We start from the raw sequence: 20417 nt of genomic DNA, 5'->3' as shown, positions 1-20417 counted from the left end.
CAATGTCACCCTGGGCACCAATATTCGGATGACCTGTTTAAAAGAAACAAAAGCAAATACGCACGAAAGCCTGAAAATCGTGGTGGCACTGCGGGATGGTATTTGGAGGTAGAGCTGGTGGTGATGGTCGTTGGTGCAGGGTAGGTAGGCGAGAAGAAAAGCGGGGCCACTTGATAGGTGCAGCGCGTTGCTGAGCTACCTTACTGTACCTTCACTCCATCGATTTACACACGCGAAAGAGAAGCTCAACAACGAGATCAACTCTCCTATTATCGTCACCCCATGTAAAGAGCCAGCGCCATCACCCAAGAGAGGAAATAGCAAAAGTGACAGCCACGCGCGACGTGGGTCATTTTAGCGCTTCCTCCCTCGTGGCACGCACGCCGATCGCGCCGTACCAAGTCAAGCTCCCCCAGGCCCATCACAAGGTGAGACAACCCTAGAGCTTCTGATGGCAACGACCTCGCTCCTTGTCTTGGAAATATCATTGCTCGGACATTCCATGGCCCAACCTCGCCACTTGGGCAGCTTGAGATATACAGTATTTATGGAGAGCTTGGGGACTTGAGTTGACAAGCAACGCAGACCTGGTCCTTGGATCCATTCGGCCACTTCGCCAAGAGCTGCAACTGCATATCTGGTTCCTCCTTCAATGAGACCTTGAAACTTCTACAACTCAGCTGGCAACCTCAATTGGCTTGGTGCGGCCTCCGATCCCGGACTACGCTGCGAAATCATGGCTTCTGAAAACCCCAAAACACCAGAAGCAGCTATTGCTGCAGGTCGCCAGCACTATGGAGCGAAGCGCTTCAAGCCCGCCCTCGAGCAGTTTACAAGAGTGAGAACGCCGACTACATACAATCCGATGTAGCTGCTGACCATTCCACAGGCAATGAAGCTGTGTCCCTGCAGCCGTCAGACGAGGCGGGAGCGCTGCAGCTGCAAGGACTTCGAAAAGGTGGCCCAGGAGGGCGGCTCCATCTTCAACGAGGCCATGTACACCTGCAAGTGCACCGTAGGCAAGATGTTCAACAAGTGCGACAACAAACACCACATCCAGGCGCTCGACTACCGCGCAGCCACCTGGGAGGCGCTCCAGGAGCTTGACCGAGCGCGGAGAGATGCTGAGTGGATTCTTGAGCTGGCGCCTCGTCTTCCAGATGTAAGAAGCTGACGATCTTGGTCTTGCTGGTTATTGACATGGGCAGGGATATCTGCGGCTGGGCAAGATCGCGCGCCTTCAGAAGAAACACGAATTCGCATGGCATGTCTACACTGCCGGCATCGAGGTTGGGAACAAACATCAACTCGCAGAATCGCCAAAGTTCCAAGTAGGGTTCCACTGCAAGAGTATCGTGCAAAAACCGACTGTTAACTGGACCATAGAAGCTCCATTCTGCAAGACAACCGCTACATGTTCGGTATTATCGCCGGGATCCTCTAAGGAACCCCAGGGAGATTGTGCAGCGCATCTTTCAGTATCTCGACTTCGCTACCATCGTGCGATGTCTCCACGTCTCAAAGGGCTGGCGGCAATACCTCACAAGCCGGGGCAACGAGCGGTTCTGGCGGGCTTTGCTGTTCACAAGACAGTTTCCTCACCGATATGCTCCCAGTACCGCCTCTCTCAAGAAACTCATCTCCTACTCTGGAAACGATGTCCGGCAAATTGTCATTGATAGCGTGCTGCGATTCCGTCTCACACAACAAAAGCTTAATACTCTCCTGCAAGGGTCAAAGAACCTCGAGTCCCTTGTTCTGCGAGGCAACATCGAAGAGGACCTGCAGATTCCGATGGCGAACGGATTCTTCAAGAAGCTCAATCGCGTCTTCCTTGACGAAATACTCGTTGGAAAACCTCACATCCTGGAGCCACTGTTGACACAGGCTTCTGAGAGCATACACAACCTTCACATCCGTGGCCTGCCGCAAGTCGGAACGACCACGACATTTGGGTTTCCAAGCCTACCCAACCTGCAATATCTGCGAATCGAAGAACAAAATAAACCCAACCCTATTCGATTGGGAATTGTAAGCTCTCCCATCACCATGACGATACCATGGCTAATAATACACAGTGGACCATTGCAGCTGGGGCACCACGTATTCGGCAACTCTGGCTCAGCGACGTGCAACTGTCAGGGCGCCAGCCTGAAGACACCGAGCTGGACGAATTTTGGCCAAACCTCAACGCGGTTATAGTGAATGGCTCGACAGACTCTGATCCTGAAACAGCAGAAACCATCCAGAAGCTAGCTTCGATACGCCAAGGAGACACATTGCAGTATGTCGACTTCGACTTTCGCTGGAAGTACGACGAGCAGGGGCCGCTTGGTCTGAGGATGCTGTCCAACATGCTAAACCAGGAGCCCGCGACAATGGACAGTAACGAGTTCAACCATGGTAACCAGTACAAAAACCTACACTCTTTGCGACTCACTCGAGCGCTGATCCCGCCCTCGAAACTCCAAGCGGTCCTCAGCGATGCCATCGAAGCTCGCAAGCTTCACACACTTGACTTAGTCTTCCCGCTGGAGCCATTTGGCACCCCCCAAGGATCAATAAGTGTCGAACACCTCCGCAAACATGCATGGTTGCGCAGCGCCGAGTCTATCAGGTGTCTGGGCATCTTTGAGTTCAGATTCCGTTCATATCCAAAGAACGATGACGACCTGCCTCTACCAAGCTTCCTGGCTACCTTCCCCAACCTCGAGGTCATCGAGATCAACTCTGCCCACTACGAGGGACCCGAATTCGGCACCGTGATTGAGGCCATCTTGAAGGTCACGCACCTGCGGAAGATTTACCAGACCACAGTGCAGGGCATCGCGCTAGACCAGCTCCGTGGACTGGCTGCCAAGTACAAGGTGGAGCTTGTCTGGGGAGAGAGACCGCGGCAATGGCCTTTGCCAATCGAGGAGTAAGTTTGAGTGGTTCGATTTTGTGCAAGTCAAGAAAGTCGTGTTTGAAGATACCCCTATGAAAGGGCTGTACGGAGGAATGTATGGATTATGAGAGGATTGGGCCGAGAAGAGTCCCTGACAGCACAGTTCCTGGCCCAAATTTTCGAGAAACTGGACTACATGCGTTGCGTGGTAGTTACGCTTCAACTGGGTGTTGGTTTTGTTAGCCTATATCATAGGAAGAGCCCTCTCTATTACAATACCACCCATGAGTCTGCCCTGAGCAACTGTTTTGTTTGAATGCTTTTCTAGGCCAAGCCCCCAAATTCTATACCAGACTTTTTTTCGTGTCCGAGTCTAATAATAACGATCCCAACGCCTCCCCGTATATCTACAACCTCGAACGGACATGTATCATTATAACTCGGATCTCATGATAGATGGTTGGCTCAGCGGTGCCTAAGCAGGACACTCACGCCCTACCAACCTTGAATGATAAAATCTACGAATGGTTAGCATAAGCTCAGCAAGGCTAGGAACGAGATAGACCTACGTCGTTCTTCCCCACAGCCACGACATCGTCTTCAGATACTCGGATGTTCCCAGCACCTTCGACAAACGCAATGGGGGCATCACCCATGATCTTGCGCGCCACGTCGCCGACGGTGCTGCCTTTCTTGACAAGAACACAGTCTCGGAAGACGAACTTGGACTCGGAGGCGCCAGAGGTGAAGGTGGTGGTGTTCCTGACCGGGAAGACGGGCACCAGACCAAGCAGCTCGGCAGCCTTTGACAAGACTTGGACGACACCCGTGGACCCGAATCGATAGAGGACCATGTCCTTGAGGTTTTCGATGCGGTTGCGGTTCTTCTCGTCTAGGTCCTTGAGACCACCGCCGGTAGGGTCGCCCTGCTCAATTAGGTCCTCCTTGGTGTCGATGAACTCACTGCCCTCGACATACTTGATGTAGCCCTGCTTGGCCATCTTTCGTAGGAAGATCTCTGAGATGGCTGAACATAGCACAATGGTGTTTGGATCCTGCTGCTTGGCAATCTTGGCGATGTTCTTGTCGGCGTCTGGATGATCAATCTTGTTGAGCGCGATGACCGTCGGAAACTTCTCGTCGATGAAGGCGTTGACCACACGCTCGACCGTCTCATCGCTCCAGTCTTCCAGAGGCTCCTTGATCCCGCAGCGATCCAGCGCCCTGTTCACGATAGTCGACGTCGCACCGTATCCAGAGAATTGGGCCTGTAGCGTCTCTGTCGCCGTTGCCTTGATAGCTTGATGCCTTCGTCGGATTGATCCCCATCGCTGCATGAGGTTGCCGAGAACCCAGGCCACAATCTCGCTTCGTAGCCATGCAATATCTACCGAGGGATCGTAGCCTCTTGTTTCCTTGCCCTCAGCATCAACTGTACCGGAGGCGTCAACGACGTGGATCAGCGCATCGGCATGGCGCAGGTCGTCGAGGAACTTGTTGCCCAGGCCACGGCCTTCGTGGGCGCCGGGGACGAGACCGGCGACATCGAGAAGCTCGATAGGCACAGAACGTCGGCCATCAACGCATGCGCCGTAGTTGGGCTTGCACCTATCTGATACGTGGTGCCGGGCGCAGGCGCATTCGATCTGGAGGTAGCCAATCGCTCGCTGAGGATCAATAGTAGTGAATCTGAAGACCAAGGTCAGCTTCCAGAGAGGAAACAGCTTACACAGAAGGCGCGGGCTTCATGAAGGAGACATACGGAAAGTTGCCTATGTAAAAGTTGCGATCAGCGCCGAGCTGCGGCAGCTTTGGCTAGGGTCTTTGTACCAACCAACTTTAGAGGAGGCGTCGGTCAAGCTGTTGAGCGTCGAGCTCTTTCCAGCCGAGGGCTTTCCCACGAGGCCGATAAGCGGATCGCGAGGCATGACGGAAGAGGAGAGAGGGAGGATCGGGAACCAGGTGTCCGAGTCGAGCGAGGCTCAAGTAAGAAGCAGGGGACGTAAGACCGAGTCTCCGAGATGCAAGACACGGCAGCCGGCGGCGAACGGGCTTGGTCCGGCGCGCGCTTGAGGGATCAAGAGCCGAGGACAAATGCTAGAGGAGGGCCAAGACCAAGAACAAGGTCCAGACAGCGCGAGTTTTCTGTTCCTGCCGCTGTGCAAGCGCTTCCAGTGCGTTCTCGCCCTTGTCTTGCCCGAGGTTACAGGCTTGTGCGGGGATTGTTTGTATGTAATAGGCAACGCAGCAGGGCCATGAGGCGGCGATGCCATCGAATGGAAGGCCTCTTGACGCAAATTTGGTGCTGGGCCAAGGAGGCTGAAGTGGGTCGGAATATCGTGCCCGGCGGCCGTAAGCGGGACATAACCGCCGGACATCAACCTCCTCTACGTACCTGCCCGCTCGGCCATTCAAGCCATTCAACCAAGGTGCAAGGAAGAAGCCACGATAAGGTGCGCTTGTTTTATTAAGAGGCTTTTCCCGCCTTGATTCTACTTGAGCCTCTTTTTTGCTCTGCTTCTGGTCATGGCATCGAGCCCGCCACTATCAATTGCGTCTTTTCCCGCCTGGGCGCGACTTAACGATGTGGATTTCACCAACGCCGAACTGAGGGAGACGGATGTGAAGGGAATTGGCTTGGTGGCAGCGAGGGACTTGAAGACGACAACGACAGCACGGCCAACCAAGGAAACGACATCAGACGCCAATGGGAAAGGAGATGATTTATCAATTGGAGATGGAAAAGATGACGAAAGAGCTGGGACTGGAACAGCAATTGGGGGTCAAGATGAGGGCAAAGACACCGACCACGACCCAATACAGCTGCTTCGCATTCCCCACGACTTGGTCCTATCAGCGGCTGCCATTGAGGAATACACCAAGGTCGACCAGAACTTCCGTCAACTTCTCGATGTTGCAGGACATCAGGTAACACCTTCAGCACTTCTCGAGCCTTTCCCCAGGATGGACAAGAGAGGCTATGGGTGGTGTAGGCAACTGCTGACACTGCCAAGTCTACGAGGAAGGACATCCTATTGTATCTCCTGACGCACCTCATTCTTTCCGCCAAAGGCCCCTCCGGCTCTCGGGGACCTGCTTCGACGCCGTGGACCGAGTACTTGAAGTTTCTGCCTCGCCATGTCCCCGTACCAACAATGTGGTCGGAAGTTGAGCGAGCTCTCCTGCAGGGCACATCGCTAGAGGTGAGCGTTTCCCCAGACTTGCGTTGACGCCTAGCCTCTTTGATTGCGGAACCGCAATCATTTCATGGCGGATATGATGATTGTCGGAGAATTTCCCCATGGTTGGACAAAAGGACCCTAACGAATTGCTCCAGGCTGCGCTCGAGGCTAAGCTTGCGGCACTTAACAACGAGTTTGATGAACTCCGCGAAAAATCCTCGGGGCTGGCGTTTTGGAACTCGCTCTTTTGGGAGAAGGAGACAGCCACTATCCAAGATTGGATCTTGATCGATGCACTGTATCGTTCCCGTTGCCTGGAACTTCCCCGAGCTGGGGACGCCATGGTCCCTGGTCTCGACATGGCCAACCACTCACATGATCCGACTGCATACTATGAGGAGGACGACAAGGATGATATCGTGCTACTGCTGCGGCCAGGCGTGGAGGTGACAGGCGGAGAAGAGATGTCCATCTCGTACGGGGAAAAGTCCCCTGCAGAGATGCTCTTCAGCTACGGGTTCATTGACCGAGACTCGGCTGTCCACGACTTAACCCTGCCTCTGGAGGCGCTCCCCGACGATCCGCTGGGAAAGGCCAAGCTCCACATCTTCAAGGCACCGCCTACGCTGAAGCTGTCTCGGTCAGACGGGGGACTAACCTGGCGCAGCCCGTTTGCTTACCTCATGTGTCTGAATGAGGAAGATGGTCTCGAGTTCAGGGTGCTGCAGGGGAAGGACGGAGAGCGGGAGCTAAAGCTGTTCTGGCAAGACCAGGACGTGACGGCACGGGCGGACGACTTTGAAGTTCTCATCGAGCAACACCCCCTCTGCCAGGTGTTTAGGCTTCGAGTGGTGACCGTCCTGCACGAGGTGGTGTCTACCCAGCTGACGCACCTCCCCTCCGAGATTTCCCATGATCAACTGGACCCGTTGCGCCGGGCCGGACTTGTGAGAGAGGAGTGTATCCGAGCAGCGGAAACACTCTGGGAGGTTGAGGCTAGTGTGCTTGAGAGTGCAACCGAGGCATTGGAGCAACAGGTACGTGTCAGAGAGTCTGTTTCACTCAGCCCTACTGGAGTTTCGACGTTGAAGCAACAACGGGTGGCGAAATTGCCGGATCGAGTGATGATGGCAATACCAGGAAATGGCATTCTGGGACTTCAACTGACGCATGCCAATTCTCATTCCCCATGGCCATGGTTCATGAACAAGGTCAAAGTTGGCCACTCGGCAGTTCAGTGAGATCTTGGTAGCCTTCCCCAGATTTCTTCCCTTCACCCCCGGACGTTCCCCTCAAAAGCCTAAGGAACTCCTCCGCATTTTGGCTGGCGAGTCCACCCATCCCGAGGCCCAAGAATTGGGAGCTCGGCCACACACCGAGCTCCCTCCACACATCTCAACGCTTTTTGGCTGCCATGAACCACAAACAGAAGACACAACTAACAAGTGCGTCATCGGATGTTACAGAGGACCCACCTTTTTGCGGACGACCACGTGGTGGCATATCTCGGATCGATGGAAGTTTCCGAAAGCGGACAAGCGCATGACGCTCCAGCCAATGAGGAGGACGATTTTAGCTGACCGAAGCACACCTTGGCCTCCGCGATTCGGCTGTGGTTGAGCATTGCCATGTTGGGTCGGCTATGCGAGTTGTGGGGCTCCGCATTTGCCTTGGCCACCTTCTACGGGTTGCCGATTTCTTGACATTTGGTTCTTTGATATAGCATTATGACGATGCCATCGCGGCCTCTTGGTTCTATTCGCAGTCCATCTGTGATCGGCTCGCAACTAGTTGCCCTCCTGACGGTTCCTTCGACGTTGACCGCCCACCACGATGGAGAGACTGCATGTACCGACCGACAACACCGTCTCGCAAAAGCAACAGGGGACTCCCACATTCGGACGCTACTTCTGCACTCAGATTCCGGTGCATTCTCGTTCCGTCAAGTGAGGTGTGATTTGGCCAGCTTCTCCAACTCTCCTCTCCAACAAGCCAACCGAGAACCCCAACAACGGAATTGACGTTTGGCCGGAACGGTTACGGCACCTATCGTTTCGGTCAGTTTCCGTTGTGCCTGCAAAGAAAGGCCTTGGACTGCATCAATTGAATAGGCGCGGTATGCACAACGACCTATTTTACAGTTTCTCAACTTCCGCTTTTCGGAGATGCCAAAATCGCACCAAGATTCGGATCCGGCGACGGACCGCACAAGTGTGCTCGCCAGGTAACCTCAGCAATTGAGCAGCAACATTCGGGACAAATCACCAACGGAGTTGCGCCATGTCATCTGCCGCAGTCGGCTTGATCAGATTCTATCCGAGTGGATGAGGATGTGCGTCAAGGATTAACCGTTCTTTTTTCTTTTGCAACGAGATGGGCGGCGGCATGAGAGCGATCCGATTGATTAAGTGTCAACCACTGAATCTGCTCCAGAGCCGGGGCACCAGCGTCAGCAACTGCTGCTTTGACAACAGCATGGATCAGGGTTGATTATCCCGGAAGAGAGGCCGGGCAGTGCTGTACAGGACACGGTACAGCACCCTTTTGGACCTGTGCGGAGGATTTTACTGTTGTTTCGTTGGCCGCGACGTCCTTTTTCCCCGGGTGGTTCTCGTGAGGAGAAAGGATGAGATGCAGGCACTGTGCTCACACCCTTGGCGCTAGTCGCACACCCCAGTTCTCCGCCAGTAGCTGTGAGACCCAAACACGATCTCTGCGATGGGATTTATTTCCTTCACTAATTCATTCACTCAATCGCTTGCACATAAGGATCGCTGCGAGGGCGCGGAAGCGGTGGGCGCCAGGTGCCAATCCCCACTACCGGCCAGGTGATGCCAGCATTCTCCTTTCGCGGATCGCTTGGAAAAAGCGAATTGCGTCAGGACGGAGCCGTCGTTGAGGATGGGACGAGCGGGAGGGCGCGCTACTGCGTAAAGGGGATGCCTTGCTGTGCTGTGCTGCGCAGTAGGCAGACGGAAGTCGGGGATCTGTCTACTGGCGCCGCGCTCACAGGGTTTCATGTCGATGAGGATCGAAGGCGCAGGCAGAGAGTCAAGGCTTGGAGCGGACTACAGTACAGTTTGCACTTGATCAAGGCCAGTGGAGATGATGACGACCAGCTCAAGCTTCTAGTTTGCGCCTCCTGATGCACCAGAGCCATCTCCCAGGTTGTGGGAACATAATTACGTGAAGTTACTGTAGGTACGGTATAGTGCATGGCAGGACAGGAGAGTTTAGATGCGATGCGAGTCGTAAAGGGTTGCGATATGATGGGGCAGAGACCTGAGACTCGGGACTTGGGGCTGGATGGCTTGAACCCCTGGAACGCACAAACCCCCTTTGATGAGAGAAGCAGGGTCATGAGAAGTGAGAAGTGAACAGCTAGCGAGAAAAAAGTAAGCGGTGTTACCTACAGGACAGCAACTAACCGCAGGTCGAAATGAGAAACGAGGCTCGAGACTCGAGACGGCGAGTTGTCAATTCCAGGGCCCAGACAGTCTCGGACTAGCTGCGGATCAGTGATCTGCGTCCGCAACGATTGCGGCTCCGAAGTGGGTCCATTGCGGCTCCCCCAGGATGAGAGGCTTGGGGGGCGCTCGAGGGCTTGAGGGAGGCGGCGGAGCTAGCAGCGTTTGACAAGTTGAGATGGGGTGGACGGGGTTGAGCCTAGCATGGCACGGACGGTGAGAGTAGCTGGATATGCATCCATGAATCTCATGGAGATTTGGCCGTTTGCCTGCCTGCTCGCGTGAGCGAATCCGAGAATCCGTGAATGAAATTTGCTACGACTCTGTCGTTGCATCTTGGGGATCTGCGCCCTGAAGGATACGAACGAGAACGACGACTTGCCCCCTTGGCCAAGAACGAGACCTCCAGAACGTCGTGTCCCACCGCGGTGAGCGTGCCGTGTTCCTTGATGCTAATCCGCGCCAGCTGCGGATTTCATGCACTAGCTACGGTGTAGCTTAGCTCTTGTGCTTGCTGACCTTGATTCACCTCAGGCAGGGCTGGCCGGCTGGTATACAGTCCCAGACTGCACGGTTCGAGGTAGCGGGATCCGTGCGGACGGGATTGGGAGTAGAGTTAGTGTAGTTGAGTCAGGACTTTGAGACACACAAGAGGCGAGGGAGAACGGCATGATGCTAGATCTGGGTTGCGGGGAGGACATGGTCACGGCATGGCGGCCGTTTGTAACCCCAGATGAACATTTCTGGGGGCGGACTCGAGATGAGATGCTGTGACGCACGACTAATGGCCAGCTCACACAACATGGGCAGTTCGCTTGACGATAAGCTGGGGAAATCTCGAGATCTCGGATGTTTTGTGCTTCTGGGTTCTGGGGTAAATCTGCCATGACGGGCTCAGAGCATGGACGTCCGTCCCGCGAGTGGCATCACATCACCCCGCGTACTGTCTGTCCAGTGAGGGCATATGCAGGTCAGGACAGGGTGCGTATGGCGGCTGGTTTGGGAAATCTCGGTGATCGCACAACGGATCTCGACGCCCAGACGGGGAGCGGACGAGGAGAAGGGGGGCCGCAGAGCGGCTCCGGGGTATCTGGGGCCCCAAGGTCTGAGGTGCAGATGGTGATTGGCAAGTTGGCTCGACGGTTGTTGGTCTAATCAGCGGCAGCTGCAGCAGTAGCAGTAGCATCATGATTCTGGACGACACTAACAACCAAGGATGGATAGGGCGGCATGGCAAAGGAGGAGCCTTGGACCTGGTCAGCCATGTGCTTGATGGCTTCAGGACCGGCCCCGGAATAGATCGAAAAACAAGCTCTTCCTGGGGGTGGGCGAGCAGCTTGGGTGGGGTGACTACGGACTGCGGTGCAACGAGGTGGAGCGACGAGGTGAAGGTGAGGGCCGCAGGGCAGAGATTGGACCCGACGCGTAGGTTAAGCAGTGGGTTAAGACGTATGTAGGCACACGACCTTGGCTCGTGGCATCCAAAGGCGCAGCCCTGGCTAATATCAAGAGTCTTGGCTGGTTGGCAACGATGCGACTCAATACGTCGGTGGAACGAAGGCCAAGAGAAGAAGCAAGAGGAAAAAGCCAAAACGATGATGCGGCCGCGACAACTTTCCCCGCACCGCACAGAGGAAAAAAAGGTTCTTCGAGAAGGAATCCGGGGTAGAGACGAAGCGGATGGGGAGGTGACGAGAGTTGCTCTGGTTCCAGCGGCCAAGGCCGTGAGGGTGTGGCATGGTGGGCTGTTATTCATGTCCTGGGGTGTTCTAGAGTTGCGAGGGTGGTGTCATTTCGCACGATCAAGGCAAGCGCTTGTCGATGGCCACGAGCTGCTGCCGCCGCTGGTTTGGAGCTGATAGAATGGATGTATCGGCGCGTACTGTGTGTTTCGTTACGTCTAGGTTTCATTTTGTCATGGGCTGGGCTGTTTGGTTTTGGAAAGGATATCCAATGCTAGGCTGCGTTGGTTGGGGACTCGTTCCATTATTTGCCGGCCGTCTTTTTTTTGCCAAGCTAGCTTGTAAAAAGACAACATTGGAACTCTGACAAGGGAAAAGAAGAGGAAGTGGAAATGATTGGGACTAGAGATGAGATGAGAAGCTAGGAGGAGAGGAATAAGACGAAGCAACATGCGCCGGCCGCAATCCGCAGTCCGCGATTGGACTCTGGATAGGGAGCTTACCTTCCTATCCCCAAGAGTCGAAACCTCCATGCTTTGGGTTGCAGTCAGGAGGGAGTGAATTATCCAATGGATGGATTAGATGCAGACTAGAGGGACTACGCCTCTTGACCTTTGTGCAGACCGCCATGATTTGCTTCGGGTTGACTTATACCAACCTCTTGAGATGATTCTAGTGAGTAGTTAGCATTTTGGATCCTTTGTTGATGCTCTGTTCAGCACTGAGAGAATGCGCTGCCGCGAATTGAAGACATATTTCTCCGTGTCCTCCGAATACTCCGTTCTCCGTAAAACAACACGACAACTCCCCACAGCTGAGAAGAGAAGACCGGAATCTCTTTCTCTTCTTTCCATCTGAGTCTTTCTCCAATCCCCACACACCTGCACTAAAACAGAATGGAACCGTCCATCGCACGCCCCTAGACGCTGCGGACGTGGCCAGGGCATGGCATGCCACACCTCAACACCTGCTGCGGCTGTACGTACCTGAGGTACCGACTGGACTCAATCGACGGGCTGGATTTCGACTCGACTCGACTCAGAGCACAGCGCTCCAGCTAGAGGGGTCCCCCCACTACCCCAAAGGGAGTTTAGTGGCTCTTGCCAGGAAGCGTGCTTTTGCTTGCGTGCAGCAGTAGCTTTTTTTCTCTTGTCCTTCTCGGGTTTCGGGGGTGAGCCAGCGAGGAAGCCAGTCCGCCAACGGGCGAGTCGGTTTACCCAGTGGGAGCCGCTTCTGGATCCGCACTGTACACCTGGTACCTCGTTCTGGGCCTTTGACGTGCTGCACACACCTTCTGCTGCTCTCCTCTCACCAAGGTCATTCATCTCGCCATGCTGAGTGAGGGTTGGTCAAAGACGCCGCCGGTCCCTTGATCGTCCAGCGGTGACTCCCGGCCCCTGGCGACTCTGCCAGTGCCATGTGCACCGCACCAGCTCTCTCTCCGTCTCCGGCACTGTACCGTACCGTGCCGGACCGTGAGCGCATCCCGTCGCCGTCATGACACACTCCCTCTCAGTTACACACCCTCACACTCACACTCGCCCCCCTCGTCCACGCCCTCAGATGGGCGTCCCCAGATTTCGTGCACTAAGACGGTACCTAGAGCCAACCTTGCTCTTCCGCCGTAATCCAAGGTACCCTCATCCTCAGTGGCTCTTCGCACCTGGCGGTTGGGCCAGCAGAGCGTGCACACGGGCTTGTCCCCGGGCTCCCCCAGGATTTCCCACTTCTTCTCCACAATCGCGTCCTAGGCCTTGACCCCCGATTCCTCATTTCTACTAAATCTTCCTCTTTCCCACCCCGAGAATTCTAAAATCTGCCCTGTTTTCACTGATCTTTCCCACCTTTTTTTCTGCCCTTTGCTTCTTTATCTTGTCTCGTGCCCTTATACCTATATCTGTCCTCCCTTCCCCTTGGCTGTCATCACTTACACCAGCCTTCAAACCTTCATCTTTCAGAGATACCCATACCTACACTACAGCTGCTTAATACCGCGCGCCCAAAGGCTACCCCCACCATCCACCACCATACCTTATATACCCGGCCCTGGCGCTGCTGATATCACACCCGAACAAGACCTCGGTCTACACACGAAATCGACTCACTCTGTGTGACCTCTTACTCTTCAACTGGACGATTTAGCTGGTGACAGCACGGACGACACAATATCCCAAGGAGCAACGCCGGACATAAAAACAACCGCTTCTGGCGACGACACTTCGGCAACCTCTTTTTCCCTCGGCAATTTAGCCGCCCACCCATATAACCGCACATACACACATACATACACACACAACCACCAAAATGCCCGGAATTCTTCCCATGAAGGTCATCAAGGTGGGCACCAGCTCTCAGAGCCGGATTGCCCAGGCTTGTGATCGCTGCCGGAGTAAAAAGATCCGTTGCGACGGAATCCGCCCTACCTGTTCCCAGTGCGCCAACGTCGGCTTTGAGTGCCGGACAAGCGACAAGCTCAGCCGCCGCGCCTTTCCCCGTGGCTACACCGAGTCCCTGGAGGAGCGAGTACGACAACTAGAGGCCGAAGTGAGAGAGCTCAAGGACCTGCTGGACGAGAAGGATGAGAAGATCGACATGCTTTCCAAGATTCACGGCAACCGGAGAAGCCCTTCAATGCCCGCCAGCAGCCCGGTCGCCATGGACACTCGGAGTGACGCCCAGCCCACAAAGGAGGATACATTCAGAGTTCAGGCCGCGCCGTTGTTGCTCGGCGTTGAGAACTCTGATTCTTACTTTATGGGTGCTTCTAGTGGCCGCACATTTATTGGTAATTTTCACCACAGCCGTTTTGACAAAAATATCTACTGACAATTCCGACAGAGCAATTCAAGCGCAAGATTCAGGAGGCTGGCAAGCCCAGCACTGAGTTCAACCCAGAGGCTTTCCTGCACATCCAGGGCTGCAAGTCCCTCGGCCCCAAGACTCCTGAGCAGTCACTCAAGGTTCCTCCTCGTCTGTTCTCTGACCGCTGCGTCAACGTCTACTTCCAAGAATGGGCTCCCCTCTTCCCTGTCCTTCACAAGCCCACTTTCCTGCACGTCTATGAGGAGTTTGTCGCCGATCCCGAGAAGGTCAAGAGCAATCACAAGCTTGCTCAGCTCTACCTCGTCTTCAACATTGCCGGTCTTTCATCAGATGCCCCTGATCTTCCTCAGCTGGCTGCCTGTGAGCAGCAATGGCGCAAGGCTCTCGACGCCGTCCTCATGGAGAACACCATGAACACTCTGCAGTGCCTCACCCTTGCCCTCCTCTACTGCACCATGCGCGCCGACTATAAGCGCCTCCAGCACTACAAGGGCATTGCCATCGGCCTGTCGCACCGCCTCGGTCTGCATCAGAGCCAGAAGCGATTCTCGTTTGGCGCCCTGACCATTGAGACTCGCAAGAAGGTCTTCTGGACTCTCTACACCCTTGACTGCTTCTCGGCTGCCATCCTCGGCCTTCCCAAGCTCCTCAAGGAGGAGGATGTCCAAGCCGAGTACCCCTGCGACACTGACGATGAGTACGTCACCGAGAAGGGTTTCCAGCCCACTCTCCCTGGCGAGTACACTCGGCTGTCCAGTGCTCTGGCCCTGTTCCGCGCTACCCGCATCCTCGCCAAGGTGCTTGAGAAGAACTACCCTGCTGCCACCTCTTACGAGATGTCGCTGCAGCAGATGGCAGCCCTCGAGAGCGAGCTTGATGCCTGGTACGACCAGCTGCCTGCTCATCTGAGACTCAACTTTGTCCAGGACAAGCCGTCTACAGATGTGACTGGCAGCCGCTCACCTCTCCTGGTATGTCACTAAAGAAATCCTTGAGGTATTTTTGTGGACTTTTCCCGCTAACGAACCACAGGCCCTGGCTTACTACTACATCCGCACACTCATCTACCGCCCCGCCGTCGGCTCCAGCCTGGGACCCAAGGCGGCCTCGGCACTCATCTCGATTGGCACCTCGAGCAAGCACATTATTCAGATTATTCAGCTGCTCGAGGAGCGCAGCATGACATTCTCATTCTGCCTGAACCGGTCCGACCTCCTGGTTGTTTGCGGCATGACACTGCTGTACCACTCAATCGACCTCAAGCACGACAGCAAGCTGATGCGCGACAATGAGCGACTGGTGAACTCTGTGGTCCGGATCCTGGATAAGACCAAGGCCACCGGCTCGGTCGACTTCAAGCGTGTGGCCAGCATGCTGGTTACCTTGGATGAGACTGTCGGCTCGCCCATGCACACTTCACGTGAGGTGTCGATGCCCGCCGCCCCCGCATCCAACCGAGGGTCGCCGCCTGCGGGTATGGCCCCCAAGAAGAAGAGCGCCACCGCCTACCCCCTCGGTCAGCTCCCGGGGGCCGCGGCTAGCGACAGCAACTTGATGGACCAGCAGGAGAAATTGAGGCGCATGACGATGCCCGCCGGTGCCGGCCAGCGACCAGACTTGTACCGTGCCCGATCCCGCCAGTCTTTTGACAACCTGCAGACCGAGGTTCCCATGAGCCACCGAGACCACCGCATGTCCCTGTCGCAGATCTCGCCGAACCCCGGCCACAAGGCTTCACCTCTATCCCGACCCAACCTGGACTTTATGCCCTTCGGCCACCCCTCGCAGTCGCCGCAGCCTGCATCGCCGCAGCAGAACCGCGCCCACTCCCACTCTGGACAGACACCCCAGGCCAACCCCATGATGGCGCACTCCCCTGTGGCTTCGGCAAAGATGCACGGAGTTTCAACCACTGAGTGGGAGACGCTCCTGGGCTCGTTGGATGGTGGCATGAACAATGTCTACGATGCCATCTACGGTGGACAGGGACTGGTGAACGAGGCGTCGATCGCCGTCAGCAACTGCGGTGACTGGCCCCCGGACAACTGGGACCTCAGCGGCTTCAGCATCGGCGACTTTGGCAACAACCCCCAGCCCCCGCAGAGCGTTCTTAGCATGAGCGACGAGAGCCTCAGCTCGGGTGAGGAGGTTGGCCCCTCTGAGCTCGGCCTCAGCGTGGAGAATGTCGACTACCGCAACCAGATGATGGCACAGCAGCAGCAGCAACAACACAACCCTGAAGGATACATGCTTGATAACCGGATGGAGGCGTTTCCCATGTAAGGATGGAACCAAAAGGAAAAATGATACCTCGGGCGGGTGCTTTTGAAAACTCTTACGGCTGGGCATGACTATGACTTTTACGGAGTTGTTTGACAGGGAGTTTCACGGGAGTCTTTGGAATGATTTGATGATTTGGTTGGGAAGAAGACAGTTCGGTTATCTACCGAAGGGAGGTAACTGTCGCTACTTTTGGCGGACCTGAGCGACTGCTTTTATTCTTATTATTATTGCGCCTGGTGTTGGCACTCTATGTAATCTGGGACCGGCAAGGCGGACACCAGCAGTTTATTGTTTGATTTTTGAAGGAGTTGATCGATGGGTTGGATCCTCGGAGAGGACATGAAGAACAGAAGAGAATGACGAATGATGGCCAGAGTCCAAGGATGGGCCTCGCAAAGCGACGAGAGATTAGAAAGTCTGCTTGCTACTTCGTACATAGCTGAAAGAAAGAAATTCAAACAAGACTCTGAAGCAATTCGGTGATGACGCCTCGGCTGAAGAACATGCCCCTATCCACTCTTGGATGAGTGAAATGTGAGACAGGCAGCACCAGGTCACCGGCCCTAGTCTCGAGAACCGGCAGGCGGATGGGATGGTCTCTGGGAGGATGGGATGCGTCCATGTGCAGGCGTGTGTACGCCAAGTCGCCAAGGATGCCAGGGCGCGTCAAGCATTGCGGCCGGCTAAGCCAAGATATTTCACTAATTAATTTAACCTGGCCAGGCAGCCAATTCCAACAGGTGTCTCGGCACCGTCTGACGGGGGTTGTCCAGATATCCCCATGGCATGCAGATAATCTTGTCCGTTGGACGTTTTATGGCTTACTAGTTTCTTACACAAGATGCACCCACACCTTTCCCCGGGACTCGCCTACCCCGGGTTTGAAGAATTAAAAACAACAAAGGGAAAAAGAAAGGAAAAAAAGAATGGCAGCCTCGACCGGGCCTGGCCAAGTCCAAAGATGTTGCCGGTGGCCTGCGAAGGAAGGGGACTGGACCACGCCGCCTATAGCAGGGACCGGGGGAGGAATAATGTTTGGAGAAAAAGGGCGGGGGAGGGAGTGGAAGAAGGAAAAAAAGAAAGGAAAATGGGAGGCGGTCCGGATTAGCACGAGATTGGTCGCCGCTGTCATGTTGTGCATGCGGGCTCTATGGCTTGGGTGTCGCGTGAGCGGGAGGGAGGCGTTGTCTTCAGCTCAAGGAACGGGCAGTACATACATTTACGATAAGATGCATCAGGGGGAGTGGCCATCCATCATGCCGCTGCTTAGTGTGCCCCGGAAAGCAAAGCCGGGTCTGCCATTCATCATCCCCATGATGGTTGCTGTTGTTGTTATAAGTGTGGTGTTTTGGGTCGAGACCGTCGATCAGGAGCCAGAGTGAGTCGAGAAGAGTCTCTCGCTTAGCGATAATAGCACAAGACAAAGAAACAGGTTTAAGCATTGAATGGTCCCGTGACTAAGAAAAAGATGACGGGTTCTTTATTGTGTCATGTTGGGTTGAATGTATTAGTTGTGCGTATTAGTTGTCTGTTTTCCCATCATGGAATTCTCTTGGTAGACCGAGGTCAATAGCCGAGGTTTAACTCTAACTGGCTGCCGCTAGAGAAACCGAGCTCTCGGAGTCTCACCGACGCAGAAGCAGTGCGCAATGTACTGTGTCTCCTAGTGATGAATTTGACACGCGCGTATTGCGTTTCCCCTGTCTTTTAGTCTGTTTCTGTAATAGCTCCCACGCTGCAGGAATCCCACGTTGTTTCCGAAAGTTGAGCTTCTACCGGGAGGTTAATTCGGTAGGTAGCGAGCGATGCCGGATGTGGCTGAAACAATATGTGGCTGATAGTGGCTGTGCAAAACGTTTCTTCTCCAGAGGTCCCTTTTGGCTGGGGTTAACGACGTAAACTCCGTCATCTGGGCCAGGGGTCGTCTTCAAAAGGTGGATCGGATCATGGAGCCACTTCAGCCGGAAGCCTTGGGATGAAGACGAGGCTTCTCTCTACGACGACGACTCTTCCATTTTCTGTTTCGTTGCCATTCTGCAGAGTCCATGAGCGAGTGTCTTTCCTATCGCGTGCCTGTCCTGACCGCCAGTTTCTCCTCCTCCGAGTCCGATATATCCGAACGACGCATGAGGCTGCAGCAGGCCCTTGTTTCCTCTTCAGTCACCAACAGCGACGCTCTGTTGCAGTAGCAACATCAACAGCAGTAGCAGTAACAGCCATGTCACACGAGAGACAGTCCCTGATTGATAAGGATGCCCAGAGCGAAGCCATTCCACGGGGTGAGTATTTGCTTGTGCTACCTACAACAAAGACAATGGCGCTTACACGGCAGGAAGCACCCTGGGCAGCTGCCCGGCCGTCCCTCCGGGATCCATCCCGCCGTCTCCCGCAGGCAATCGCGCACCGCGGTGCCAAGGCCTACTTTCCGGAAAACACCATGGCCGCGTTCCGGGGCGCACTCGGAGCCGGATCCCATGCCATCGAGACCGACGTCCATCTCTCGGCCGATGGTGTCGCCGTGCTGTCACATGTAATCAACCACTTTTCATAAAACTAACCACCACTAAATCTCATATCTTGTAAAACGGGCTGACATGTGCACGCATGTGAATTTCGCAGGACCCAACCTTGAAGCGATGCTTCGGCGTCGACGCCCGCATCGCCGATTGCTCGTGGGAGTATCTCAGCACCATGCGCACCCTCAAGGAGCCTCACGAGGCCATGCCGCGGCTGCAGGACTTTCTCTCGTGGCTGGCCCAGCCGCGCTTTGACGAGATCTGGGTTGTGCTAGACATCAAGGTGAGTTTCAAGATTGACATGTGTAAGACATGGACTAATGCGACTACTAGCTTGATGATGACCCCAACGATCTGATGCTTGCCATCTCAAAGGCCCTTGATAGTGTACAGGGGTCGGTGCCATGGGATCAACGTATCGTGCTGGGATGCTGGAACGTGAGTCGCGTTTGACTTATACACCCTCCACTAGTCACCATGTGGTCAACTCAGGGCCTTTGCGACACTCTCACTACTTACACCCCTCATACTCACAACGGTTTCACTCCATCCTCAAAGAACTTGATTAACCCTAGCATATAGGCATCCTTCCTCCAGGCAGCCCGCCGACACCTCCCGACTTTCCCCCTCGCCCATATCAGCGCCTCCCTGCTCTACTCGCACCACTTCCTCCGCGTCCCCAACCTCGGCTTCAACCTCAACCAGAAGAGCCTCGTGGGACCCCCAGGACGCATGTTCCTCCGCGAGCTCCAGCGCACCGACAAGCTCCTCCTGACCTGGACCGTCAACGAGCCGCGCTGGATGGAGTGGTGCATCCGACAGAACCTGGGCCGTGGGAGGAGTTCCCCCGGTGCTGGCCCTGCCCTCATCGACGGGGTCATCACCGACGACCCACGGCTGTACCTTGATGTGTGTGAGCGTTTCGAGGACGAGATGGACGGCAAGGTCATCCGGCCCAAGATGGGACTGGCTCAGAAGGCGAGGGAAGAGGTGAGAGCTGTGTGCTCGGTGCTCTTCTTCCAGGTCCTAGTCATGGCCTACCACATCGTCAGGAGAGTCCAGGGAAAGTTTGACTACCTCGAGGATCGCAAGAGTTTGGATAGACGGTAGGGGGTGGATGAGCGAGATGCTACTAATGGGATATAGATCACAAGCCAGAATACACGAGAGAGAGCTCATGAGAAGAGACACGAGTAGATGTTTACATGTAATGCTTGGCATAATTTAGTTGAAATACACCGCTTTCCATCTATGAACATAAGCCGAGAATAAGATGCAGTTTTGGCGTGAACACCCAAGTATTGCCCTTGACCACACTTGATCACTTATAAGCCACGATAGTACTGGAGTGTTCACTCGGAACCCCATGGGGCCACAAACTACCACGAAGAGTGACAACTCATCAGATGGAGGATTTAAACTTAATAGTAATTTTGTTTTGCTCAAGCCTGATCTAATGCACATAGCAGCCCTGGTCCCTCGCCTGTAGCCTCCCCTACTGATCAGTGAGAACCTGGAACGTATCATAAAATGCAACCCACGCCCTGCCCTTGATTCTAATCCGTAAAGCAATGATA

General features: G+C 54.8%; 5 protein-coding genes across 5 annotated transcripts; 4 read left to right on the top strand and 1 right to left on the bottom strand.

Annotated features, from left to right (window-relative positions):
* Nucleotides 1-736: 736 nt before the first annotated feature.
* Nucleotides 737-2924, top strand: NCS57_00730200 (F-box domain-containing protein; the record flags this gene model as incomplete). The annotated part of the gene is made up of 5 exons (XM_053057158.1): nucleotides 737-838; nucleotides 890-1162; nucleotides 1209-1331; nucleotides 1387-2031; nucleotides 2079-2924. 5 exons carry the CDS (start codon nucleotides 737-739, stop codon nucleotides 2922-2924), a joined length of 1989 nt encoding a protein of 662 aa, XP_052913353.1.
* A 451-nt stretch (nucleotides 2925-3375) lies between these two features.
* On the bottom strand, nucleotides 3376-4815 carry NCS57_00730100 (putative GTP-binding protein; the record flags this gene model as incomplete). The annotated part of the gene is made up of 4 exons (XM_053057157.1): nucleotides 3376-3405; nucleotides 3457-4576; nucleotides 4650-4659; nucleotides 4722-4815. 4 exons carry the CDS (start codon nucleotides 4813-4815, stop codon nucleotides 3376-3378), a joined length of 1254 nt encoding a protein of 417 aa, XP_052913352.1.
* Nucleotides 4816-5413: 598 nt separating this feature from the next.
* NCS57_00730000 (SET domain-containing protein) lies at nucleotides 5414-7649 on the top strand (the record flags this gene model as incomplete). Its single annotated transcript, XM_053057156.1, has 4 exons — nucleotides 5414-5815; nucleotides 5881-6090; nucleotides 6225-7106; nucleotides 7536-7649. The coding sequence occupies 4 exons, from the start codon at nucleotides 5414-5416 to the stop codon at nucleotides 7647-7649; spliced, it is 1608 nt and encodes a 535-aa protein (XP_052913351.1).
* A 5873-nt stretch (nucleotides 7650-13522) lies between these two features.
* On the top strand, nucleotides 13523-16324 carry NCS57_00729900 (Transcriptional activator protein acu-15; the record flags this gene model as incomplete). Its single annotated transcript, XM_053057155.1, has 3 exons — nucleotides 13523-14003; nucleotides 14057-15012; nucleotides 15074-16324. The coding sequence occupies 3 exons, from the start codon at nucleotides 13523-13525 to the stop codon at nucleotides 16322-16324; spliced, it is 2688 nt and encodes an 895-aa protein (XP_052913350.1).
* Nucleotides 16325-18233: 1909 nt separating this feature from the next.
* Nucleotides 18234-19950, top strand: NCS57_00729800 (uncharacterized protein; the record flags this gene model as incomplete). Its single annotated transcript, XM_053057154.1, has 5 exons — nucleotides 18234-18603; nucleotides 18661-18854; nucleotides 18944-19123; nucleotides 19174-19278; nucleotides 19423-19950. The coding sequence occupies exons 1-5, from the start codon at nucleotides 18300-18302 to the stop codon at nucleotides 19948-19950; spliced, it is 1311 nt and encodes a 436-aa protein (XP_052913349.1). The 5' UTR covers nucleotides 18234-18299.
* Between the last annotated feature and the right edge of the window lie 467 nt (nucleotides 19951-20417).

This window comes from Fusarium keratoplasticum, chromosome 5 (assembly GCF_025433545.1).
Source record: "Fusarium keratoplasticum isolate Fu6.1 chromosome 5, whole genome shotgun sequence".
Lineage (NCBI taxonomy): Eukaryota > Fungi > Ascomycota > Sordariomycetes > Hypocreales > Nectriaceae > Fusarium > Fusarium keratoplasticum.
The sequence above is the reverse complement of the archived record's forward strand: the minus strand, read 5'-3'. Positions and strand labels throughout refer to the sequence as shown.